General features: G+C 38.9%; 1 protein-coding gene across 4 annotated transcripts in view; it reads left to right on the plus strand.

Annotated features, from left to right (window-relative positions):
• mcama (melanoma cell adhesion molecule a) overlaps positions 1-13,363 on the plus strand; it is a 48,373-nt gene that overhangs the window by 32,042 nt on the left and 2,968 nt on the right. For 2 of the 4 annotated variants that reach the window (XM_066659614.1, XM_066659612.1), the window contains exons 2-15: positions 812-936; positions 1,044-1,269; positions 2,009-2,079; positions 2,206-2,293; positions 2,697-2,876; positions 3,627-3,754; positions 6,392-6,542; positions 7,265-7,380; positions 7,791-7,932; positions 8,679-8,809; positions 8,918-9,059; positions 9,492-9,527; positions 11,319-11,448; positions 11,862-11,991. In XM_066659614.1, the coding sequence (XP_066515711.1) occupies positions 812-936; positions 1,044-1,269; positions 2,009-2,079; positions 2,206-2,293; positions 2,697-2,876; positions 3,627-3,754; positions 6,392-6,542; positions 7,265-7,380; positions 7,791-7,932; positions 8,679-8,809; positions 8,918-9,059; positions 9,492-9,527; positions 11,319-11,448; positions 11,862-11,991 (1,796 nt within the window). The remainder of the gene's footprint in view (positions 1-811; positions 937-1,043; positions 1,270-2,008; positions 2,080-2,205; positions 2,294-2,696; positions 2,877-3,626; positions 3,755-6,391; positions 6,543-7,264; positions 7,381-7,790; positions 7,933-8,678; positions 8,810-8,917; positions 9,060-9,491; positions 9,528-11,318; positions 11,449-11,861; positions 11,992-13,363) is intronic. The other 2 variants (XM_066659615.1, XM_066659613.1) reach the window with 1 other exon arrangement.

Genomic DNA, 13,363 nt, shown 5'->3' on the forward strand with positions numbered 1-13,363 from the left:
AGTGCTCTGTGTTGGTTTTTTGCGTTGTGAAAAACTGACATTCTTTATTTTACGTGGCCCTATGTCAAAATAAATAAATTAAAAAATAAAAAATATCATTAAGTAAACATTATAAGACTTTATACTGTGCACTTCATGGTTTGGAAACTTAAACAGTTTTGATGTCATTCTTCATATGATATCACAGCAAACAAGGTGTTAATATCCACCTTCTCTTTGTGGTCATTTAGATATCAAATAAACTTTGAAATGGAGTTTGATGAGGTTTTAACCTATACATTTTCTGCAGTGCCCTGAAGGGATGGGTTTTTACAGCAGTACTAGTGTTGTGTATAAGCAAGAAACTTATATAAAATATAACATAGTACCATCCAAATATAAAAAGGTATAAACTCAATTAAATTAGAAAATATTTTGCTGTGTGTTCTTTTACTGTTTATATTTGATGAGTTAGCTAATTTCATTGATAACAACACCAGAATGGACTGTTGGTTTTGCCAGTTTTTCCGCTCTGCATATTATGAATATTTAATTGGACTACAGGTATTCTAAGTGTAAAGTATACAGTGTATTTATATTATGTCTGTCTTTGGTTTGTAAACCCACACAAATGTCACAAGTGAGAAATAAAATAAAGATCAAGAAAGACATTGGAGTTTAAATAGTTGAATATAAATATGCTGTTTTGCAACGGGAAGATTTATCTTTATCTAAAATATTTTTATCTAAACATATCTAAACACAAGCTTTTTGGTCACTGTCTGAGTGTTTTAAATTTTTTGACATTAACTAATGTTCCCTTTGTTTGCAGTTGTGGCCGATGTGAGTGTGGACATGGTGGGGGATACGGAGGTGTATAAGGGTGAATCAGCACAAATACGCTGCCAGTACACATTCACTAAAAACACCAGCACAATAATGGTGCAGTGGTTTGTGGTAGGTATCTTTTAGTTACAAATATAAATTATAACTGTTCTAACACAACAGGCTTGATTTCACTATGAGCACATTGTATATAAAACTACATTTCCCATGAACCTCAGAATGATCACCGGGGAAAAAGAGTGAGGATTTCCTACAGTGACCTCAACATGCAAAAGCTGGACGAGGGCACCAACTACACTGAGCGCATCAGTGTGTCCGGAGACGCTGGCGGAGAAAACCTGACTATCGTGAATGTGGAGCTTTCTGATGAGAGAGAGTTCTTCTGCCAAGTCAATGGCTTGAGTGCAGGCAATAAAGAGGGCAGGTTCGACTTGAAGGTTTTTCGTAAGTCAGCTTCTTTTATTATTATTTTTTTTATAATAATAATATTTAAAGGTGAAAAATGCATTGATTAATGGGGATAATAAGGATAAGGATATCATAAGGATACACCACACCTACATAAACATTTATTCATTCATTTATGACCTGTATTTGATTTATCTCCTTGAGTGTAATGGTGGGAATCACTGGGTGCGTGGCAGGAACACACTCTGGACAGGGTGCCAGTCCATTACAGGGCATCACACACTCACCCACTCACTCACACACTCGCACCTATGGACAGACCACTCACAGGAAACCTATGCACTGTGTGACTCCTCACAGACAGTGACCCCAGGTGTGGTTTGAACTCACAATCTCAGGACCCTGGTGCAGTGCGACAGAGTCACTTCCTATTGTGGCACCCCCATAAGTGTTCATGCCATGTGACAAACCCATACAGCCGTTTATAAAGGCGTGTTCCAGCAAGCATCCATTGGTTTGTTGAATACTTGATTCCGTTTTAATATTTCCTAGCAGTCAAGGTTACAAATCCATAGGCATGATTGTATGATTGTGTGAGTGTGTGATGGACTGACGCCCTTTCCAGGGTCTTGTACCCAGTGCTTCCCAAACCCTGAACTGGATGATGTGGTTACAGAAAATGAATAAATGAATGCTGATATAGGAATATGTGAGTTGTATTTGAAGGCTTATGTAGAGAGGAACTTAATTTGCATTTGTTTCATTTGCTATTTAGAGCCTCCAGAGCACCCTGTGATTGAGCCTGTTCACTCTGGAGTCTCAGTCACCAATGCCTTACCATCAAAGGTCAGTCTCAGTCTCAAACACTCTGCTAGTGCTGTAGGTTCTGAGTGGGAGATGTTCATGTGTCCAGTTCAGTTTGGTACCAATTTGTCTGGATTTTGATCGGATTTGGATCTGATTTTTACTTAGATTGCAACTTGTGAAACGAGGAAGGGCTTCCCTCAACCAAACATCACCTGGTATCGCAACCACAAGCCCCTGCACCACGAGAACGGACGTAAGTAGGGGAGAGCACATTCAGAGAATAGGGCTATTGTCTCGTTGTTTTTTCCATATTACGTAATGAGAAATGAGGGACCATAAAGGCAGTGCTTCTGTGTCCCTGTACTTAGTAAATGAACAAGGAAACCCATTGACGAACTTAAAGGAAAATGGGAAGTTGCCTCAGTTCTGGAATTATTTTAATTACTGAGAAATTACAAACCCCAGATATGTTGCGGTTCTGTCTCAGACCAGGAGTAATAAGTGTATTGTTGTACTTTCTATAGCTTCGTACACTTTGGCCATTTAGGTACTTTTACATTTATTGAAAGCAGCATCATTTCAGATGAGGTCAGTGTTTCCCAGTTAAAGACTCATTAATTTTGTCATTAAACTGAATGTTCTGTGCTTTATCTCAGAGGTGCACGTGCTTACCCTGCTGACCAAGGACTCCACCGGGCTAGTCACAGTGCAGAGTGAACTTCAGTATAAAGTAACCAAACAGGACAAGGACGCTCACTTCTTCTGCGAGGTCAGCTACTTTGTCCCTGGAGCTGTCAGAACAATTGAGTCCAAAAAAGTCAACATCAGCATTCACTGTGAGTCTCAACATCTTTCCACTCTTTTTATACACTCTCTGCCCCAGTGATTTTTTTATGAATGTAATGAAGGTCAAACATATAGAAAACACAAAGGGTTTGGTCAAGGCCCAAAAAACCAAATTCCCAGCTCAGATCAGTGGACTTTCCCTGACTTATGGTTTGAGTTTTTTGCACCACACTGTTGTCATGGGTGATACAGTGATAATGATAGTCAGAATTTACATCTTCAGAAAAAATGCAGCAAATTTCATACAGTAAGTGGTGATAGCTGAAGTCTATCCATTCACTAACAACAGCAGCACAAAGTCATAATCGTCCTTTATCTTGTAATTCAAACGCCTGTTTTGTTTGATTTTCAGATTCACAGAAATTTGAAACCAGGCTTAGTTTTCTTAAATCAGACAATCACTTGACATAGATAAATAAAGTAAAATATTTAAGTAAACATCTTAAATATTCGGACTGTGGTTGGGATCCTAACCTGACACTGAATAGTTGAGATGCTTTCACTTGGAAAAAATTCAAACACCATCATTTTTCCCAGCATTTCATTTTAAAAAAAGTCACACATTCAGCATAAAAGCAGAGCAGTTTCGGCAATGACGTGGCTGTGGAAAGCTGGGCTTTGTCGCCACTGACCGAGTGGCTGCAGTGTTGAAGACACACTGCCCTGGAAACGCATGTCTGAATGGGCTGTCATTTATGGCTTCTGCTTTGTGTGTGTGTGTGTGTGTGTGTGTCCTACAGACCCTACAACCAAAGTCGAGATGTGGAGGGTATCGCCAGAAGGTCTGGTCAAAGAGGGGGACACAGTGGAGATCCGTTGCCAGGGCAACGGCAACCCCCCACCCGCTGTCAAGTTCAGCCGAGAACAAGTGAGAATGACCCCTCCTTTTTTTTTTTTTTTTTGCATTCTTCTTTCCCTCGTTTTCTAGCAGTGAGAAAAGGCTGACGGGAGGGATGTTGCATGGACAAAGTCTGATGATTTTTCAGTAGATCTCAATTGTTTTCAGTAGTTGAGATGGACAAAAAGTCACTCAGGAGGCTAGTAGGAATTTATTGATGTTGATTTCTATTCAGTAGGTATAAAAACCTTGGGTGTTGTGATATACAAAACACTATTATATTTACAGTTCTTACTGTAGCATAGATAAACAACAGTTGTGAACAGTTTGGTTTTCTTGAATAAATATTCAACTTTTTAAGTTTTCTGCAACACACACTCCTACAGTGGTGCCGCAGGTAGTGTTGTAGTCACACAGCTCCAGGGACCTGCAGGTTGTGGGTTCAAGTCTGTGAGGAGTTTGGTGTGTTCTCTCTGTGCGCACATTCTCTGGTTTTCTCCCACGGTCCAAAACACGTTGGTAGGTGGATTGGCAACTCAAAAGTGTCCATAGGTGTGTGTGTGTGTGTGTGTGTGCTGCACTGTTAGGAACTGGTGCCCCCTCTAAGATGTGTTCCTCCCTTGCCCCCAATGATTCTGGGTGAACTCCGGACCCACCGCGACCCTCAGCTGGATAAATGGTTACAGATAATGAATGAATGAATAAACAGCTACATACATATACATATACATACATACATACATATGAATATAAAAGTTTTTGTAAGTTCTACACTATAGCCACTAGGGGCAATGTACAGGAAAGTCTCCAAAAAGAGTCCCTGGAGAGGTCTTGGAGAGTGAGGTCTTTGAGGGCATTCAAACAGCAGAAGCCCCTGTCTTTCAGTATTATTTTGATTTACTTGGCTTTGGAAAGGATTCCCAAAGAGTATTCGGTGAGTCAGTGGGGTGTTTTGTTATTTTTGTTTTAATGTTAATGTTTAATGTTAACTCTAACCCTAGCCCCATTCATGGCTTACAACAATTAAAGCCTTTTAAATTTGCTTTGAAGTGGTTTAAAATTGTCAGAAGATTAATTTTATACACTTAAAAATAAATACATAAAGTGAAAAAATGTATCATATATTTATATATGTGACATTAGTGTGTGTCTAAATTTGCGTCCACCTTAAAATTCCACATTAAATAAATTAAATCAAATTATTAACATTTTTTTTCAAATTTTCAGAATAATATTTTTTTTAAACACAGACAAACATAATTTTAATGTGTAAAAAAAGCTTAGGTTTTAGCTTAAGCACAAATATACTAGCCCTGCAAAGGTATCCGTCTCCATAGCCATATAGAAGATGTTAAGAATAAAAAACACAGTCTAGTAGAGTGTGGTTTATGGACATTTTAAAATATGAATTCATGTGTTTTTAACTCATTTAATATTAGAGTTTATCATTGCATTGCAGTGGACATCATAATGGGGACGTATTGGGGACCTACTCGGCAAACTCACAACTCAAATAAAAACTGTGATATTTATTTAGGGCTCAAGCAAGCAGTGTGTAGAACCCTGTTGCTTTTGTTTTTATTGTTTCTGTCAACACTTTTAGCGCTCTCTCTCTCTCTCTCTCTCTCTCTCTCTCTCTCTCTCTCTCTCTCTCTCTCTCTCTCTCTCTCTCACTCTCTCCCCCCACCCTCTTGCTTGCTTCACCTCAAAATGGAATGGACAAAATGTAATTCAACAACTACATATTTTACTTAGTGCTATGTCACGATTGATTGTGGTTTTACTTGGCTCTAGGGTATCCTTGGTACACTGGACTGAATGCAGAATCGTGTAGATGTACACATGTGTTGTAGGAGGCTTGGCTGATTTTCTGTCATCCTGTTTTAAGGAACACCACTAAAGGTTGGGTGTTTCTGTTCCAGGGTTCCCCCTACAGTTTCAGTACAGCACAGTCCTGAAATCAAGGGGATGTGAGGGGGATTGGTTCCTTACCCTTCTCCACAATTTACACAGTGCCATTTCTGCAGTGCTGAGCTCAAAACAGCAACAACAGAGCCTCTGATTTCCCAATTACATATCAGTGAACCATCACTTTGATTATAAAGCTATAAATTCAAGGTAAAAATATGACCTAGCGTACCTTTAAAGTTACATTTTGAAGATCCTCATATATTTTGGACAGTGAAGGCATTTTACTTGTGATGGTCCTGTAATTGTACGGTCTCTGTGGTGGTACCCTCAAGGGAACATATTTAGTCATTTTAATTAAGGAACATAATTGTGCCATATTGTATATTAATAGTAGATTTTTAAATTTGTGTTGCTCCATTTCATCTCCAGTACTTAAATAATGTTCTCTTATTTTACAAAGTTCTAAAATGAAAGCTTACAAATATTCACTTCTATTTCTGGAGAGGAGAATGTAATGTACCGTTAATGTAGTGGATAACACCACTACATTTTGGTGACGGGGGATCTTTCCCTGCTCAGGTAAACAAACTACACTATACCTGTAAGAGTCCTTGGGGAAGCAGTCTAACACTTACATGTGTAACAGGATTGAGTGTCTGTCAAAGTGCAGTAAATGTAAGCAATACAGCGTACTCTCAACTGTAGTCCAGTTCTCCGCACTTAGCAGTTTCTGCTTCTTGTCCGTGTTTCCTGTAGCATCCAGACGTGGATCTGACAGCTGTAAATGGCCTGTTGGTTCTGAAGGGTGTGACCCGTGGAGATAGCGGCAAATATCTTTGCCATTCTCTGGATCTGACCCAAGCAGACAACAAGAAGGTGGTGGGAGAGCTTTCGTTCACTGTGCACTGTGAGTATCGAGAGCTCCACATACTCTCAACACTCAATGTTTGGAGACTGGTCCCAGTCCAGATTTTCATTCTAGTCAGACCTCACTCCGAACACCTGATTCTGCTAATGGGGTTTGGCTTTTGTCCTTTGTTATAGAACAGAAAGTCTGGAGAAATAAATTGTAGGTGAAGCAGGCGCCTGTATCCTAGTTTTGCTTGCAGCTGGGGGTATAATCTCATCAGGAATTGCCTGCTGCTTGATTTAATTCCCTATTAGCAATGTTAACATTGTAGGACGAACTGTTCTGGGCTCTTGTAATGGAAAAACAAATTGGCCTCTCTGGTTTTTAAGTTAGCGGGTTGATAAAAGCAGAAAATGCACAAGAGAAGAGTGAAGAGAAGAGAAACGCTGTTTTAGTTAGTTTTTTATTTATTTTTTAATCTGAAGCAAGAGTGAAGTTTGATTCCCTATAATTCAAAGATCAAAGCTTTATGCACTGTTTATCTGATGTAGGCAGTTTTGGTACAGACCCATTTCATGATTTTAATCATTCTTTGATGCTCGGCGTTGGAAACAGTATTCATTTTGTAATTAATTAAATAATTTAATAATTATTAATTTTGCTTAGTGGACACATTTCTGTAGCTTTGAAACTGTTTGGTAAATTAATTTAGAAAGGCAGGTAGTGAAAACTAGGCTTGGAAGCACAGAATAAGTGACACTGTGTTTTTGTGTATGTAGTCCTGGACCCAGCTGTAGTGGTGCCTAAAGACTCTGAGGAAATGCAAAAGGGGGAGAGTCTGATAGCGTCCTGTAACGCCATGTCATCTCTGCAGACAAACATTGTGTGGAGTAAGGTACGTTCACAACATCTTATTTTGTCACATCCTAACTGACCTTTTGAAATCTAGCAAAAAAAAAACTGTTTTTTGGGATATATTGGAATAATACACTCCACCATTCCAAAATTTGGAAGCCCCAAGGAATGCGTGTGCTTTCTGTTTGATTTCACTCTGATAACTATGCACTTTTCTTACTTTGAGAGCAAGTGCACAAACTCATTAGGATCAGAATTCAGATCATTTACTAGTGCATAGGTGTAGAGAACTTATTATGAGCATTTAAACTATGTATATCTGCTAAACTTGATTTTATAATTTTATAACATTAAAAACAATGTATTTTGACACTATATTTATCAGAAAAATACACCACTAATGTTCACTTTTTTCTGATTGTGTGTGTGTGTGTGTGTGTGTGTGTAAAGAATGGTGAGGAAATTCAAAAAGGAAACGTTCTGTCTCTGCAAGATGCTACGTTCGACACAGCTGGACACTACCACTGTGAGGTGACCGTTCCTTCTTTACCAGGCCTGCATACCAGCGGGTCGGTCCACATCATCGTTAATGGTAAGAATTGCACAACAGCTACCGGATATTTCATGAAACGAATGTTTGGAAGCAAGTATTTGTGTCAGAAAGTGTTGCAGTTAAACTGTTTCCCTGTAAAGCTCAGTTTTTGGCATAAACATTCAGAGACTTTACTTTAATGTGAATCTAAGTCACAGTGTTTCTATGTTCATGCCGACCACAGACAATGGATGCTGTTGTGATTCCTATCACTGTGTAAAATATGAATGGGGTTTAACTCATTTTTTCTTAAGTTCACAAACACATTTCTCATTACCCAAATAGTTTTCAGAATATTATCAGAACAAAGAATCATGAAGTCAGTATTGCGAGTGTATCATTACAAACCTAGTAGTTGATAGTCATTGAGTTATTAATTACAGTTTAATTACAAAATGTACTATTACAATTATTTTATTTAATTTGTATTATATGTATATCCTGTAGTGACAAGCTGACAGGTTTGCTCTCAGGTTTGCAAACATCAGTTTTTTTATTCCAAAAACAATATAAATTTCAAATGATAAAATGTATTATGCTTTGTCTAACGTTTAAAGTGTATAGGTTTGAATTGAGCTGGGTTTCCATAAAGCCTCATTGCATAATGGTGTTTCTTAAACAGTGAGCAACACACTGAACAGTCTCTCTCAGTTAAGAGGACGTTGACACTAAGATGCTTTTGGGAAACTGGGCTTTGGTTGGTAGATAATGTGCTTTAGCTGATATGTGCTGGAATTTGCCTGCAGGTGCTCCTCAGTCGAGAGATGTGATGAAAGAAGTGGACATGGAGGAGAAGGTTGGGAAGTGGGTGAATTTAACATGTGACATGAGAGGTTATCCCAGACCCACTGTTATGTGGAACATCACCGGCAGTCCTGTGAGTAACAAACACCATCTTTTTAACACATTCATCTTAAGTCCTCTATAAAAGGTAAAGACATGTGTGTGGCCAAGCTGCTGACCTTTGGGTGGTGTGTGTTTTTAGGACTGGCGAGAGGTTTTGAGGAAAGAGACAGAAGATTCTGTTCAAAGCACAATGACTCTGAAAGTGACTAAAGACACTGTGGCCACATGCAATGCCTCCAACAACATGGGAGTGGAGAACAAGAGCTTCACCATCAAAAGCAGTGAGTCTCACACATGACCCACATTTCCAACCAAACACACTGCATGAAAAGCTACTATTCACAGGTAGAGTACAGTACAGTCCACATTTGAATGTAATGAAATATCTTAATTTCTACAGAACCATTTGTTACAGAATATTAATTTAGAATTACTCACAGCTTCTTTAAATGTATGAGGAAAAATGATGAAATAGTTCTGTTTTTAAAGATCTACATATTTATTGCATGTTATAACATTGATCACTTTGATTAAATGAGTCAAACACAAGTTACACCAACAGATATTAGATATATTAGATATTCAGTGGGTCTCAACCCTGAAATGGATGAAGCGGGAAAAAAAGATGCTGATGACGACGACGATGATGATGATGATATTCAATGGAGTTTACTGAGTGTAAAATATATTCTCTTTATGTCGTTTCTTTGTAGTTCCGATTGTGCCCACAGCAGAAAGGAATATTGCAGGTAAATGACTCACATACAAACTGTCTTCTCACTCCGGACCCCAACTTCCACTCTGCCCTTCTAATATCCATCCACATCTGCACCACATAATGAATGATCAGCTGACATTTATGAATAATGCATGAGGGTTTTTTTTTTTTTGGTGGAGCCAGTGCAGAAGTTAGATTGGCTCCCCTCAGCAGCCCCTGGGCATATTTAAAATTCTGTGTGAAGAAAAAAAATTATACAGGGAGAAAAAGCAAACTAAAAATCAAGGCAGACTTTGCTTAGGAAAACACATCCAACACCAAATGTTTTTTTCCCTCCCCCCAAGATGAATGTATAATTAGCTTTCTCTGAAAATTAGCAAGAAACTGTTTTGAAGTGGTGGAGCGGAGTTGCAGGGCGTTAAAATTATTGTGGTGTACGTTTGCGGTGGCAGCATGCTGTTTCATTGACAGAGTATTCAGCTTGTAAAACTCATTCCCAGGCGATTGTTTGTCTTCTATATATATAGCATTTTAAACAGCGCCTCAAAATGGCAATTCCTTTTTTAAATTTGTCTCACAGGAGGAGTAAAGCTCTATTTCCATTTGCCTTTCATTGCTCTCATGCATTAGCTGTTCCATTAGACAACATACCATTCTGCATTTCTTCAGCAATATCTTCAAAATTATTCTGAGTTTTCCAGGTCTGATTAATACATTTTACAAATATGAACGTAGTTTGACCTGACTGGGGACTCAGTGAGAGTTAAATTATTCTTGCCTGGAGCCTTGTATTCTCACTTTCAGGCTGTTAGTGTAGTGGAAGTATCTTGAGGCCAGATTGTGCTGTAAAACTTGGTCAGTTCCCTCCTGTTTTAACACTAATAATGCAGAATGCTGAAAGGAGAGCCAGATGAGATCTCATAATGAAAGTAGATGTCTCAGGACAATTAGCTAATGGAGGAATAAGCAAACTTCAAAATCCCTGAAATGTCATATACATAAATCATTTGTCATTGTTTTTAAGCTTCATACATAACATATATTCATCTGAGATAAAAACACACAGCCCCTGCCCCCCCAAAGACTGTATTCCTGCCTTGATTCCAGGTAGGCTCTGGACCTACCGTGACCCTGAACTGGATAAGGATTACAGATAATGAATGAATAAAGACACACATTGCTTCAGTGCCCTGGAATAAACCATTTTCAGTCCTGGGAGAGCAAGTCCAACTTTTCAAAATCCATCTAAAGCAAAAATAGGCTTTTGGTAGCTGTTGAATATTATTTGGACAGAGGAACTGTAAATTATAACAGACATGTTAATTATCAACCACATAGAATAAGCGTATTGATTTCCTATCACATAGTGAACAGTAACTTAATTCTGACATTATTATAGTATTATTTGCAGGGGGGGGGGGGGGGGGGGTTATGCCATGGTAACTTACATTACATCCATGAGCTTAAAACAAGCTAGTTGTCCATGAGCTACTTTGAGTTCTATCTTGAGAAACGTCACTCACAGTCCACCCACATTCATTAGGTTCAGTGAGACTGGTTGAAATTCATGGGTGGGCACGAGATACAGTTCATTCTACATCCGTCAGAAGCCCTTGGGTTCAGATTTTGGGAACACAATTTTGATTAGATGTGGTGAACTTTCCCTTTAAGAAAATAGTCATTACCTTGTAACATTTGACATGACCTCCACTGAGTTATTATTTTTTGTTGACATGCTAATGGACTACTGGCAGCCTACACTACATTGTAGTAATGATCACTGTAGTGTTAATGCGCAGTCTGTCTTTCACTGTTCCTCCAGCTGATAACAGTGGAGTGATCATTGTGGTCATTGTGGTCAGCATTCTTCTCCTTGCCCTTGGTGGGAGTGTCCTCTACTTCCTGTACAAGAAGGGCAAGTTACCCTGTGGACGATCGGGAAAACAGGAGATGTAAGTGTTGTGAACCCTGATGCAACTGTACACTTTTCTGACAGCACCAACAGGTTTTTCTGAGTAGAAGGATGGGATTTATATGTAGATGTTTTCATTGTAAATGTAAATTTATTGTAAAAAGTTTTTTTAGTACTATTCAGATATACACAAGCTAAATACTAAACTTGTTGTGTAAAGTTGTGTAACTGCAGTAAGTCACACTAAGTATTGATTTGTTGTATTTATTACCCTACACATCAGTGGCTAGGCTAGCAGTCAGGATTTATTTGACACCACCGTGATTCCCAGTGGTTGAAAGATGTGAGAGAACACTGGTGGAAAATGAATCTCATCATTATAGTACTTTTGTGCAGAAATGTCCTGTTCCACATGCTGCTGCATATTAGAGCGTAGTATGTTAATCTCTACAGCATTAATCCCTTTAGCTCCAAGGAAAAAAACAACAAAGATGAAATTGTTGTGGAGATGAAGGCAAATAAAACGGAGGAGTCTGGACTACTACAGGGCGTCAACGGCAGTAAGAAACCTCCTAGTGACCAGGTAACTATAAAACCTAAGGAAAGAAGTTCAGCACTTAACACACTCTATATGCCACTTTATGCCGCTGTGCAGTGAAATGCAGTGGATGGTGTATGTATGTATGTATATACACACACAGGTGCATCTCAATAAATTAAAATATCATCAAAAGCTTAATGTATTTCAGTAATTCCGTTCAAAAAGTGAAACTCATATATTATATAGATGAATTACAAAGAGAGTGATCTATTTCAAGCATTTATTTCTTTTAATGTTGATGATTGTGGCTTACAGCCAATGAAAACCCAAAAGCCATTATCTCAGAAAACTGGAATATTATATAAGACCAATATAAAAAATGATTTTTAATACAGAAATGTTGGCCTGATTAAAAGTATATGCACTCAGTACCTGGTCGGGGCTCCTTTTGCATGAATTACTGCATCTGTGTGGTGTGGCATGGAGTCAATCAACTCGTCTGCTGGGTCTGGTGTCTCTCATCTTCCTCTTGACAATACCCCATAGATTCCCTATGGGGTTTAGGTCAGGTGAGTTTACTGGCCAATCAAACACAGTGATACTGTGGTTATTAAACCAGGCGTTGGTACTTTTAGCAGTGTGGATAGGTGCCAAGACCTGCTGGAAAATGAAACCTGCATCTCCATAAAGCTTGTCAGCAAAGTAAGCATGTGCTCTAAAATTTTCTGGTAGTTGGCTGTGCTGACTTTGGACTTGATATAACACAGTGGACCAACACCAGCAGATGACATGGCTCCCCAAACCGTCACTGATTGTGGAAACTCCTCCAGACTCTGGGACCTAGATTTCCAAATGGAAAGCAAAATTTACATTCATCTGTAAACAAGACTTTGGACCACTGAGCAACACAGTCCTTTTTCACCTTGGCCCAGGTAAGACACTTCTGGGGTTGTCTCTGGGTCATGAGTGGCTTTGCATAAGGAATGCGACAGTTGTGGCCCATGTCCTGGTACGTCTGTGTGTGCTGGCTCTTGAAGCACTCCAGCAGCAGTCCACTCTTTGTGAATCTCCCCCAAGTTTTTGAATGGCCTGTTTTTGACAATCCTTTCAAAGTTGCGGTTCTCCCTGTTGCTTGTGCGCTTTTTCTACCACACTTTCTCCTTCGACTCAACTTTCCATTAATGTGCTTGGAAAAGCAAGAGGGTGTCTGCCTTCTGCACATCTGTCGAGTCAGCAGTCTTCCTCATGATTGTGTAGCCTACTGAACCAGACTAAGGGACCATTTTAAAGGCTTAGTAAACCTTTGCAGGTGTTTTGTGTTGATTAATCTTATTTTCTATGATAATCACTTTTGGGTTTTCATTGGCTGTAAGTTATAAACATCAATGTTATAAGAAATAAACACTTGAAATAG

Source organism: Hoplias malabaricus, chromosome 2 (assembly GCF_029633855.1).
Source record: "Hoplias malabaricus isolate fHopMal1 chromosome 2, fHopMal1.hap1, whole genome shotgun sequence".
In the NCBI taxonomy this organism is placed as follows: Eukaryota; Metazoa; Chordata; class Actinopteri; order Characiformes; family Erythrinidae; genus Hoplias; species Hoplias malabaricus.